The sequence below is a fragment of the Vigna umbellata genome, chromosome 7 (genome assembly GCF_029865625.1).
Source record: "Vigna umbellata cultivar VRB3 chromosome 7, Vumbellata_1.0, whole genome shotgun sequence".
Classification (NCBI taxonomy): Eukaryota; Viridiplantae; Streptophyta; class Magnoliopsida; order Fabales; family Fabaceae; genus Vigna; species Vigna umbellata.
In genome coordinates, this window is record NC_142171.1 from 48,259,019 (window position 1) to 48,273,282 (window position 14,264).

Genomic DNA, 14,264 nt, shown 5'->3' on the forward strand with positions numbered 1-14,264 from the left:
TCAATTAAATCTTTTTTGAATAATATGTTTACTTTTGAATATCTATAATTGTTTAATAAATAAAAATCTACACAACCATGTAAAAGTATCCATATATAAGATAAAATGTCTAAAAGAAGAATATAACCTTTCTTCTCAAAAGAATTATATTTTAGAAAACAGCAGTAACAAAAAGTAATTTTGTCCTTTTTCTACTTTAATTGAAGGCAACACCACAATGAGAGGGGTGACGAGGCCCCATGCTTTTACCTGAAACCTATCATTATACGAAATTTTAAAATGATGAATAATGCGAATTTTTTACATGAAAAGTATTACACACACTTTTGTTTTTAGTGTAGTTTTTATTTATCTAGACAGCACATTTTTATTGCTAGTTCAGAAGTTGATTTTCGAGAACCAATAAATATGATTTGATATGACTATGTTTTTCATTTTTTTTTTTAAATAGGAACACCACATTCATGGTTAAAATTCGGTTATTTGAAAATGGGATTATGAACTAGTATAATAAAAATGTGTTATGAGTAAATAAAAACTACAATGTGTTGTTTTTTCATTAAAGTGTGATAGTATGCTATTTGTGAAAAAAAAAATCACAGTCATGCATTCTTAAATATGCATTTTATTTTTAATTTAATTAAATTTTAATTATTTCACCAATTTAAATATTTTTAATTAAATTTTATTAATAAAAAATATTGCATTATATATTTTTTATTTATTTTAATATTTTATAATTTGATTTGATATTTGTTACTTTCATTTTTCATCCTAGATAAAGAAAATAAAAATAAGAGTAATAATACATGTACTTCTTGATTTCATTAACAATAATTGTGCTAGTATTTGTATAAATAATTATCAATTACTTGTCGCTTTCTTAAAAAATACTACCATCCTATTAACCCTTTTCGTTTCATGCACATGACATGACATTTTTGAGGTGACAAAATTAGATGGTGGGTTGGATGAAGCTAAGTGTAATCTGACTTTGCACCAATTTCTAGAACGTGATGAGTGAATGCAAGGAAGAAGAAACAACTGCAAGAGTGAAGCAGACGTTGTTTGATTCAACTTAACTATCAAACTGAGAAAAAGAATCACTTTATTTTTATTTTTCTATAGATGATTGAAATAATAATAATATAGAAATGGGTGAAAATTTATTTCTATTATTAAATTCAAAACTTTGTTTAAAAAGAAACAAGTGAAATTATATTGCCGACATCTTTAACTGAATTACTAAATATGTGAGTCAATTATTTATTTTGAGAAATACTTTATCATTTGTAGTTTTGTGGTGGTTATATAGAAGATATACAAAACTGATGTTATATAAAGCAAACTTGGTGAGACTAAAAAAGATATGATATGAGATAGAAAGGTATCAGTGGCTGAGAGAGAGTTAGAAAGAAATGACAAGATTGGGGAATGGAACTGGAAAATTACTGCCATTTGTGGGAATGATGGTGGCTATGCTAACTCAAAGTGGCAGCATGGTGGTAATCAAAGTTGCCATGATTGATGATATCAACAAATATGTCATGGTTGTCTACTCTTTTGCACTCTCCACAATCTTGCTTCTTCCCTTTGCCTTGTTTCTCCACAGGTTCTCATTTTCTTACATTGAAAAACATATTATACACCATTTTTGTTTCAAGGTTTAACACAAATTCTTCTGTATAATTCTCACCCCCACCTTCCTTATCTTTACTTTTTTTTTCCATCGAGTAGGTCAGAACGTCCTCCTCTCACGTTCTCTGCACTCTGCAGCTTCTTTCTGCTTGCATTCTTTGGGTTAGTGTTACTTTTTCTATTTGCAATTTGCTAGTTGATTATCATATTTTTTGTTTTCCTCATCATTAATTTGAATTCCTTGCTTGTCTTTTATAATGTAATTATTTTTGTCGGATTCTATTCATTCATGTGGGCCTTCATCTTCTGATTTAGCTTTTTACTGTGCAGGAGTTCAGGAACTATAATGGCTTATGTTGGAATTGAACTGAGCTCGCCGACACTTGCATCAGCCCTTCTTAACCTCGTTCCAGCTTTCACTTTTATACTTGCTCTCATTTTCAGGTTCTTATTGTTTTTGCTGTACTAATTGTGACTTTGGCTACTCAAATTATAAACATTAGGATGCTTGTTTCTACAAGAATTTTCTAAATTGAATGGTTGGTTTAGGATGGAAGAAGTACGGTGGAGGAACTCAAGCAGCCAAGCTAAAGTGTTAGGAACAGTAGCATCAATTGCAGGAGCATTTGTTGTGATACTGTACAAGGGTCCTCTCATCTTTAAGACGCATTCGACTAACTTTTCTAACCAAATCCTTCAATTTTCAGCACAGCTAAATTGGATCTTAGGAGGGATATTCTGCATTGCAGATTCACTTTTTACTTCCATGTGGTACATATATCAGGTTGCTTTTCCCTTTCAATCAAACACTTTTTAGTCTTTACAATGAAGAAAAATGGCTTGACTCTTGTTTATAAGAAATTTAAGTTATTTTATCAGACCAGTTGATTTGTTAGTTTTTCCTTTTGGTGCTAAATTTTCAGGCTTCGGTAGCAAAGAAATACCCTGCTGTAACAGTGATTGTATTCTTCCAACTCTTATCTTCAACCGTGCAGTGTGGAGTATTTGCCTTAATTGCTGTGAGGGATCCGACTGAATGGAAGCTCAACTTGGATATAGGGCTGATTGGCGTTCTATATCAGGTGGAAAATGAAAACCAACCAGATTAAACTGAAACACTGAAATACATTTACATTTGTGTTTTTGCTTTAACTTTTATAAATGATTAAGGTTGGTATGAAAAATATTTGTTATAGAAAGTTTAAGGTATGCTTAATATTGTGGATAGGCAATAGTTGCAACGATGATACGTTACCTACTATGCACATGGTGCGTCCTTAAAGCAGGTCCTCTGTTTTGTTCTATGTTCAAACCTGTGGCAATCATTTTCACCACTTTCATGGGTGCAATCTTTCTTGGAGATGATTTCAGTCTTGGAAGGTAAAATTTGAATGCTACAGATTGGAGAGAATTCCTTATCAACAAGTAGATGCATGTCACCTGAATTTGTTTGGTGATAAAATTTTCTGATGAACTTTCTGCAGTTTGATTGGTGCGGTTATAATCGTGGTTGGATTTTATGCTGTATTGTGGGGGAAATCGAAAGAGGAGAATGAGATTGCAAAAGGGGTTGAGAACTTGGAGTCACCATGCCATAATGTTCCTTTGTTGCAAGATAGGAACAGGTAGGTTGAATATTTCACATGGAGAAGAATGTTATAGGTTTTATACTATGAGAATAATACTATCCAATTTTACACACTAGTTTAATGTTAGAATGATTTGTGTATTGTTTTATTATAAAAATCAAGGAATTTATTTGTTAAGGACAATTGTACATATTGAACTTTAAAATTTGATTTAATATTTGAAACTTGGTTTTCAAATTTTAAAAATAAATTAATATAATTTTTTAATTTAATTATATTAAATTGTTTTGACTTATAAAACATGTTTTTTAAAATTTGAAGGCAAAAATATATTTAAATTTCGCACATAATTTTAATTTTGCATTAAAATTCAAAGATTATAAAGATAATTAACATATAACTTATTTTCTATCCAAGTTCAACTTTATTTAGGTTAAGAGATATAATTTTACAGTTAAAAATAAAAATATTTTCAAAAAGTATCTATAATTATATTAAAGTAATTAATTCTTCACTTATTTTCAATTTTATTTCTCTACACTTCTAAGTTTTTTTTTTCTAAGGTATTAGTTAATCGGTCATTTTTTTTTGTCATTAATCATATTACATAATCAAGAAAACAAAAGTGAACAAATCAAGATAGTTTTTTTTATCAAAATGTTGACCAAAGTTACTCATTATTCTATTTTTTATTCGGTCCATTCTTTTTAGTTTGAAAGAGTAATTGTCTTAATCAATCAAAGAATGAGAACATAGAAGCAACCTAAAGAATAGGAGATGTTGATTGTGCAGGTTCAAGCTGTGAAGATTTTATCACCTTATACTTGAAAACTTTTGGATACTAAAAGTGGCTAGTCAGGCAAGCTATCTATAGAGTTGATTAATGACATATATTCAATTATTTTATCTATATGAACTGAAATGTTGTAAATTATTATGGAGTTGAAATGGTGTATATTATTATGGAGTTGAGTTGGTATTAAATTGACTAATATGCTTAATAAGAAAAAAATTCTAATTGTAAAGATGATTATGAGCAATCATGGAATAATATGCTTAACAAGAAAAAAAGATTCTAATGATAAAGATGATTATGAGCAAATTCAAATTACAAGGAAATAAACTAAGGAAACTCAATACTAAATCTCTAAAAGCAAGTAAGGACTCTATAAATCACTAATGAGTTTTGGAGACCATTTTTAAAATGTAAAAGAATTGTGTAATAATAAATCTATTAATATTATTTGTTCTAGGTGTATGGAATTCAAAGTTTGAAATGTTTTATGTGAAGGAAATTGTTAGGAATAATATAAGTGATCTCCATCTATTTATTTTATCTTTTTTAGTTCTTTTTTCATAATAGGTATTATTTGTCTATGTGAACAATGTAATTTTATCATGGATTTAGTGTAATCCCTTTCTGTTTTTCTTTTCTTTCTTTTTTTTAATAAAATCTTAATGTAATTGTAGTGATACATAGCATAAGCTTGTTGGTAATTGATATTATAATTTTTAGAATGTGAATTACTTACCTTAAGCCAAATTTTAAGATCAATTTAAGAGTTGATGATTCATATTTTGGTTGAATTGTTATTTCTATAGTTTTGAATAGATAATAGTTGGATGATAATAATTTCTCAGACTAAGCACTGTCATCCAAGCATCGCAATGACCACTCAAATAATGAAGAATAGGAGTTTTAGAGAGTATTCTACGTCTTGATGGCATATGCAATGTCATGTTGCTCCAGCGATGGTGTACACTTAAGTTGGGAAAATTAATGTTTATTTTCTTTCCTTTTGATGATTCATATTTTGGTTGAATTGGTAATTCTATAGTTTTGATAGATAATAATCGAATGTTAATAATTTCTTACACTTATCATTGTCATCCATGTGTCATAGTGACCACTCAAACAATGAAGAACTAGAGTGAAAGAGTTTTCTAGGTCTTGGCGACATATACAACATAATGTTGCTTGAGCAATTGTGTACATTTGAGTTGGGAAAAATTAATAATCGAATGTTAATAATTTCTTACACTTATCATTGTCATCCATGTGTCATAGTGACCACTCAAACAATGAAGAACTAGAGTTTTAAAGAGTTCTCTAGGTCTTGGTGACATATACAACATAATGTTGCTCGAGTAATTGTGTACATTTGAGTTGGGAAAAATTAATGTTTATCTTTTCTTATTTGAGTTTTGTTTGCTTATGTGATGAGTAGCTGGTGAGATGAGAGAGATAACATATTAATTCTCTCTTCACTAGAACTAGATTTCCTTAAGTGATATAAGTTTACTCAAGTGATATATAATGTTGCTCACACAATAGGTTCATAGCTTGAGCAAATGGTCTTTTCTTTTTTTAATGAACATAAGTCGCTTAAGTAGGGTCATCTTACCCAAACAACATATTTGTGTCAGCCCAAACAACATTTATATATGCTTATATAAATATAACATTAAGTAGAGAAAATGCACAATTGTATACAACACTAATTAATCTCAATTGTGCACATATGAAATTAATAAATGTAATCATTTAAGGCATAACGATACTTAGGATGATTATGTAGTTCTTTATAATCATAATAGTGAGTACAGAGTACAATAACTTAATGAGAAAATAAAACATTGCAATTTTAATGTTACAAAATGACTTTAGAAGAAGAATTTAATAGAAAACAAGACTCTTATTTTACTAACAAACTTATCATCTAACAAATTACAAAAAGATATCATTTTATATTAGTTCACTCAACTATTGGGATATGTTTAATTTTGAGAAACTACTCAAAAAGTTTCATTAATCAAATACTCAGTTACAAAACAAGCATATAAATCACTCTTTATTCTCTCTTCTCAATCTTCCCATTAGACTAAAACTGAAACATTATTTTAGTTCACTCCTAACTTGCAATAACATATATCATAGGGTAACAAAGATAACTCTCCTGTTATAATCAAGTATGTTAAGATAATATCTTATTTTATCTCATGTTATTCCACAATAGTTTAATATATTGAAAGAATAAATGATTAATGAGGAGAGAATCTTGTATAGAAGATTTAAAGAATTAATTACTTTAATAAGTAAAATTTTAATTTAAGCATAGAATGAAGTTTTTTAAAATTATTTAGACATTTTTTTCAAACAAAATTAAGTTTTCATTCTTTAATTTACTTTAAAATCACATCTTTAACATAAATAAGTCAGGTCTTACATCGTTATTTTATATTAAAAGTTTATGGTTATGTTTGATTCGATTTTTTATTTAAAAGTAAGTCAAATTAAACGTAAAAATCAAACGCATTTTAGTTTTGATTCAATTTTAATCAAATACAAAAATTCAAATTAAACCAAACTAACATTTTACAATTTTGACACGGGTCGTTTTCCTTATGGATATTGTTATTATAAAACTGTTAACAAAGTTTACAAAATAATTGTTAAATATTCTATAATAAAAAATTGTCAAATAAAGTTCGATTTTTTTTATAAAGACTGTGATGTTATGATTTGAATTCTATATTACATATAAGCTTGTGATTAAATATTACAATGTAAATCTGTTATCATGTTTTGATTAATATAAACGTATTGTAAGTACAATTTAATCACCAAAACATATAAACTCAATTAAAAAAGATTAAAAAATGTAAAAAAAAATTAAGTTTTAATATTTTTTCAATTTTTTTATTTTAAATTAGTTCAATTTTGAACACCCATTCTATATATATATATATATATATATATATATATATATACCATGTTTGTAATGCAATTGTGACATAATATTTGGTCATTTTGAAACTTTGATTGATATTTGATTATGATTAGAGTTATTAATTTAATTCATAGTCTATTGATCAATTCTAATCTACTTTTAAAAAAAGTTTTCTTATCCAATAAGTGATAGTAAAAAGAAAACTCTACCACATAATATCTGGAGTTCATCCCTTTCTTTCTTTAAGGCAAGGCCGGCTGACCGAGTGGTATTCAATAATACTTGTGCTTCACACATCAACTACTCCGACTGTCTCTGCCTCTGCTCACAGTTAGCGTGGACGTCCGCCAGCTCCTTCAGTTGAGTCTGCACCTTCTCTAGCTCGACCCTCAATACGCCCCTATCGGAGGCGTATGCCATGTGCCAAGCAGCCATAGCTGTTCGACTCGCCCATTCCAACATGGCATCAGCCATTTGTTGCTCCGTCATGCTTTCCACCGCCTTCTTCTCAGAATCATTCAAATTGAACTCAATTTTGTGGCTCAGAGTAAAGGATGAATCCCACTCGCCACTAGGAACAGGACAACTCGTCCCTCCTTCAGTTTCCTTCATTCTCTTTGGCGCAGTACTTGCGGTGTCGACAGCCTTACCTCTCCGTTTCCTTACCAGCGGTCGCTCCTCAACGATCGCCACTTCGTCAGGAGAGGCCGACCGCACATTAGGAGGAGGTGGCGAGGTTGGAGTAGTTCTTGAGGAGGGGCCTGGATGTCCGACATCCTCCTTACCAATGTCGATAGCTCTGAACCAATTACGAACTGGTCCCTTTCTCCCTATTATCTCTGCAAGTACAAATTCATCCAACACGATAAGCAACAATTAGGTAACATACAAAAACAACAATAAGAGAAACATACCAAATACCCTCGAGTCGAAATCATCATGTTTGAAACAATTAATGAGTCGACGGGAAGAAAAGGGGCGAGGCAGTGCCGTCAACACACTCAGAGCTTCTAATTCTTCATTAGTCCTTTTATCCTCAGACCACGAGGTGAATCTTAATGGATTCTACGTCCAGTACAACGGAAATTTCGAGGTCCCATCTTCATTAAAGAAGAGCGTCCGCCCGTCGAGAATCGACACTTTAAAGAACTTATCTTTAAAGCCCCTGTACGACTGCGAGTATAGTTCTAAGAGGGCATCACCCGGCTCAGAAATTAAAGACATCCAACCCTTCCTAGCGAAGGGTCGACATCTAAAAAAACGCAAAAACAGCGGCATAGTAGGCCTAATAGCCAAAGCCTGACAAATCACAGCGAACGGCTGCATGTACCCTCAACTATTGGGATGCAATTGGGTTGGTGCAACGTTTAGGGTTCTTAGAACCTCCATTTGAAAACTAGTGAAGGGCAACCTAATATACAGATCGTAAAACGGCACAGAATAGCAATAGAAAAAATCATTGGTGTTCTCTCTTCCATGAAAAACTCTTTCATTCTCACGACAAGCCACCAACTTGACGCAAGATCTGTAACCTAGGGTTCTCAAGACGCAACTATTCTCTACCCAATCTGCTAGTACTACTCTACTTCTAAATAAGCTACGGAAATCACTTACTTCACGCAAAGCCCAATAGTAGCCGATACCAGAAATAGAGGGAGTACCGCAATCCTCTAGACCTTCAGCCAACACATTTCCATACAGAAACGCACTTTCGCCGCTAAGAACAGTGGTGATTTCATGGCGCTCCGCCGGCGAAGACGCTTCCGGTGTTCAGCACTTGCATTCTGCCCCTTTTCTTCCATTATCAACGATGAACCCACTATAGCGGAGAAAGGGTTGAGGTTTACCTGGCGGGTTCGTGAAGAAGAAGAATCAAATCGCAGCAAGGCAAGAAAACCGTCAACGGAGTGGAAAGGATGCTTTGGTAGTATTGCAAAATGTTACGCCTCTTCACATTTCTTTTCGTGTTATTAAACACACAACTGAAGGCAGAATGCCACGCACTGTAGGATCAGCTTAATCCAACGGCTCTATTTGCGTGCCGTTACATATACCCCCAAAGGCGGGAAACCCTAAAGCCTTTTGACGAAACGATGCGTAGCAATTACCTTACCCCATAACTAGACCATCAGCGTCCTACAGTAAACTCGCATGCTTAAACCGCGTTCATTTACTCGGACTAGGGGGACATTATTTATGGTAGGATATCTAAATCGATCAATTGGCAACCCAAACGATCACCAAGGATAAAATAACGAGCTATCATATGACTATTCCCGAACGATCGTCCACCCGCTAAAAAGAGCGATCGTTATATCATATTTACCAATCGGCTTATAGCGATCGTCTGTTGATTAAACCCAGTCAAAGGTAAGAGTCAACAGATGTTCGGTCAATTTTAGTCAAAATGGATCTTTTAATCCTGACAAACTAAAGAATAAACGGTTAGAAATAGGAGGCCATGATGTCGCAAATCGCGGAACCAACTAACCCAATATCAAGTACGACCAAGCGGTTGTATTTTCCAAGCAGTTAAGTTCTCCAACCAACTGGATTTTCAGGTAAACGGTTTATCTCACTGCTAGGTTAAATATGAAAAACCAGAAAGAAAAAATGTACGTTTTTCTGAATAACTACACTATTGGAAGGAGAGGACGTGACTCATCGGATTCGCATCTCGGCCTCAACTATTATACTGAAACAAAATTGCTTTGAGTTCTAGGCAAGAGGAAGACATAAAGATAACTACACTATTGGAAGGAGAGGACGTGACTCATCGGATTCGCATCTCGGCCTCAACTATTATACTGAAACAAAATTGCTTTGAGTTTTTAAAATATTCTAAATTACAAATTAATTCCTAAATATTTTATTTAATTGTAAAGTAGTCCTTAATTAACATATTTTTATTTGTAATTTAATTATAAGGTTAAAGCTCAACCAAACCTGTCTAGACCCACCTCATCTTAATTTGACTTAAATTCCATTTAGCCTAACCTAAAAGAATAAGATTTTTCACATTAAAAATGTCCATGAGTTGACGTTGATCTATAGAGTCTTTTGTAGGCATTTCGGCTTACTTTTACTTCTCACACCTTCTAATTATTAACTACATTCCCCGTAACTTCTAAAATACTCGTTATACCCTGTCATTTTATTTGAATTTTCTTTCAGAGTTTTCTTCTGGAAACTCCCGACCTACAATAATGAAGGTGGTGCAGTGGGTAGTGATGGCAATGTAGCGACATCAGACCCAAATAATGGAAGTGCCAGGTAGTCATTTATTATATATTTTATTTTAAAGATAATAAAAAAGTAAGTCCAAATAAAAAATAAAATTTTATTTGAATTTCAATAATAATTAAAGTAATTACGCGTGTCTTTAATTTTAAAATAATTATTCATACATTAATTAAAAAAATAATTAATTTTAGAATGTAATTAATTTTGGGTTATATGTTAAACAATATTAACAAATACAGACAGATAAAAGAACATTACCTTGTACGGATTTAGCGGGCGAACAGAGTTTTGGAGTCAGTCTTGAATGGAGATGGAGAAGACGATCCCATATCTAAGATCTTCACAATAATCAGAGTACAAGCTCGAATGTAGTGTTGGAGGTATTCCAAGAATCCAACTTCAAACCATTATATAGAATACACCAAGGCTACAAACTTAGCGGTCACTCATTAATAGACATTACACATCAACTTAAACACACCTTAATAATATAACTTATTCTTAAAAACTAAAACCCATTAATAACATTAAATCATAACATAAGACAATGGATTTATAGAGTAAAACATTTAAAAGTTCAAAATTACGTCCAATCAATTTAAAATAAATAACATTAACAATTCTAAAAATAAGATGAATACATTTGGGCTTGGCTAGCTTTCAAATCTATAAATATGCGAAATAATACCATTTCATTTAACAATTCCACTTCTAATAAGATAACTCAGCACAATCCAGAAAACACAGATAAACACTTTGAATGCTACTATCTTCTTGTTGGCACTTCTAAACTGTCTTTTTTATTTGAATTTCATTGTTGAATTTTTTAATAATGAAACTCAAGTTTTCATCGTTAGAATCTTCATCTTTTTTTGGGTTTTTATTTTTTACAATATGATATTTGAAGGTTATGTTCTTTTTTCTTTTTCTCTATTTAAGTTTATAAAGAGTTGTGAAGGATATAGTAGTAAGTTTCTTTGATTTTCTAATAGTAATAATAACATTTGGTTGTCACATCTTATTTAAAGATTTTAAAATTTATATTCAATTCATCGTTATCAAAGATTTTATCTAAATTCGAAAAATGATTGACGATGTGTGTGAAACGCTTTCACATGTCGTAGATAGTTTCACCTTGTTACATTTATAACAACTCGTGTTCTTGAAATAGTGAGTTTTTTCTAGCATGTTTTACATCATATGTTTCTTCATGGGTTACTCTTAAAAATTTTCACATTTTCCAAGCACTAGAATAGACAGATATCCTGCAAAACTCATCAAAGGTTAAAACAGATAAAATTATGTTCGTAGCCCTAATATCATATTGAACCCTTCTATTTTCACTACAATCCATTACAGAAAGGGTTCAAGTTCTTGCACATAATTAGGAACAAAAAGAACGTTTATAACAATCTTTATGAACAAACTCTAAAAATATATGTATTCTTACTTTCCAATAATGATAATTTTACCCAACAAACAAAGGGGCTGGTTAATTAAAGCACCTTCGGCAAAGGTTTAGGTTTGTCCAACCATTTTCGAAAAGATTGAATAATTGTCAAAGCAAGCTCTGATACCAATGGTTAGAATTATGCAGTGAACTGTTTAAGTTGTACAAAAACAAGAGGGAGTGAATTGATTTGTTAATAAAAATTGTATTTTTAAAAAGTTTTCCCCTTTTTAAGATCAAAGTTCAATTAAAATCTTTTCCTTTATAACAACAAATAATTTAAAGAGGGTAGGAAAAAAGAAGATTACACAAGATACTTTATACTGATTCATATCGAAAGACTCTACATCCAATTGTTAATCTCTCTAAAACACTAATATAAATCAAACTTACAATCACAGAGAGTCTAAGGTTTAAAAAGCACCTATTTTGAAGATGCAAGAGATGAAAACACCTTCCTTGAAACACACAAGGAATTAACCACCTCCTTTGAGTCACACAAAAGATAAATAACTTCTCCTAACTACAACAATAATAACAACAAGAGCATTACTCATTTGGTGAAAGTTATAACTCTACTTACAATAGATTTTTCATATCCCCTTTTAGATAACAAATTGAATTTCTCTAACAGTCACAACTCTAATGTTGTGTTCACTTCAACGGATCACATTGTTGATGGGTATTTGTGAGCAAGGAAATGCGCTGATTTTTGTGTTCACTTTAGACGAAATGCGAGGAAGGAATTGTTGTGATTTGCGGGATGTATAAATTTTTTATCACTCATGAGAATGGAGAGATTTGAAGCGATTTACGGTGCAATATCTGATTTACTCTTGAATTATTACAAAATTCGAGCTCTGAGTCCTGAAGCTTATATACATAACCTATTCTAACTATCAAATAATTGATTCCTTCGTTAATAATAAAAACGCCACAGTAATCTGTGTGTTGAGTGCATTGAAGATGATCATGAAAAAGGACCGTTGTCTATGGTAGATAACGTTGATGGCCATATGAAGATGATGGTTGAAGATGAAGAGGAGTTTGAAGCTGAAGAAGACGAATAACAGTGGCTGAAACAAAATTTGTTAGAGGTGTATTTGGTTCCCTCCACCCGTAGTCGGTTCCACCGGTGTGAAGAATTTAGGTTTAATCATTCACTAAGTCCCTATTTTCGCATGGAATCTCAATTTCGTCCCTTTCTTTCTGAAAATATCAATTGGGTCCCAATTTTATGAAAATTGCAACAAATCGATCCTTTCCGTTAATTTGGCTGGACGGCGTTAAAAAAATTGATGAGTGAATGCTGAGATGACGAACGAGCGCTCGTCCACCAGCGAACGAACGCTCGTCCAGCAGCGAACGAACGCTCGTCGACCAGAGAACGAACGCTCGTCGACCTCTTACTGCTGGACAACCGTTCGTTCCACACTGGACGACCGTTCGTTCGGTGGTCGACGAGCGTTCGTTCGCTGCTGGACGAGCGTTCGTTCGCTGGTGGACGAGCGCTCGTTCGTCATCTCAGCATTCACTCATCAATTTTTTTAACGTAGTCCAGCCAAATTAACGGAAAGGATCGATTTGTTGCAATTTTCATAAAATTGGGACCCAATTGATATTTTCAGAAAGAAAGGGACGAAATTGAGATTCCATGCAAAAATAGGGACTTAGTGAATGATTAAACCAAGAATTTATATGGAACCCCGTATTCGGTTCCCAGTTGGTGTTATTCAAGTCTCATTCTATAGAAAAAGGGTGTATTTGGTTCCCAACGTTCGTATTCAATTCCTTTTATGTTTGGGCTTGCGTTTCACACTGTATTTGGTTACATCGTCTTGTTATTTGGTTCCCTTGGAGCATTTCTTTCCAAGCTTGGTGATGGAGGTGCAGGCGCCATGTCCGACGAAGCTACAGGCGCCATGTTTAGTGGTGGACGCTGGATTATATGCACTTGGTTCAGCATGTTATACGCGTGTATTCCTTGTTGGGTGTGATATCGGGTTCCCATTTGTTCCCCTCCCTGGCATGGATTCGGTTGGAGAAGGTTGTAGGATTCATTGATGGTTTCGCGCATGGGTTGATGCGTTTGGAAGGTTGTTGGTGTGGCTGTGAAGCGTGAGGAAGGACGTCCATGAACATCTGGCCTCTGGCATCCTTTCTCTAGTCGCCGTCGCGCTCAGTCGTTTGACGATCTTGATGAAAGTAGTTCTGGATTCGATCCATTCGAGTAGGAAGAAAGAGTGGATGCAGATTTGTTTTCTGAAACCGATCCTGATCTGAATCTGGACACAGAATCGTGTGGTCTGCCGGCAAATCTTCTTTGGGATGTGATGAGGAGGTTGCCGCCGATGAGGCTGGTGTCCACCGCGAAGGTGTGTCGTGGGTGGAGGGAGACGGTGAAGACGATATGGAGGGAGACTGTTGTTCCCGTCAAGGTTACATTTGGGTTTGTTGCCTGGATGTTGCATAAATGTCCTGAGATTGTAAGACTCTCTGTTAGGATGGAGAGGTAGGACCTTCATCTGCGATGTCATCTTTATTAAGCCAGTTTTTATAATGGGATCAGAAAAAATGCCATTGATTTTTTTCTTTCTTTCATGAATCTAACAT

At 33.1% G+C, this 14,264-nt stretch overlaps 1 protein-coding gene across 2 annotated transcripts; it reads left to right on the top strand.

The window, feature by feature from the left end:
• Nucleotides 1-1,354: 1,354 nt before the first annotated feature.
• LOC124830836 (WAT1-related protein At5g40210-like) lies at nt 1,355-4,194 on the top strand. 2 transcript variants are annotated; one of them, XM_047304682.2, is made up of 8 exons: nt 1,355-1,612; nt 1,738-1,800; nt 1,969-2,082; nt 2,188-2,422; nt 2,562-2,720; nt 2,867-3,018; nt 3,123-3,263; nt 4,020-4,194. In XM_047304682.2, exons 1-8 carry the CDS (start codon nt 1,419-1,421, stop codon nt 4,030-4,032), a joined length of 1,071 nt encoding a protein of 356 aa, XP_047160638.1. In that variant the 5' UTR covers nt 1,355-1,418; the 3' UTR covers nt 4,033-4,194. The 2 variants fall into 2 exon arrangements, with proteins under 2 accessions (XP_047160638.1, XP_087949959.1); XM_088093833.1 differs by lacking the exon at nt 4,020-4,194 and having other exon boundaries at nt 3,123-3,404.
• The last annotated feature ends 10,070 nt before the right edge of the window (nt 4,195-14,264 follow it).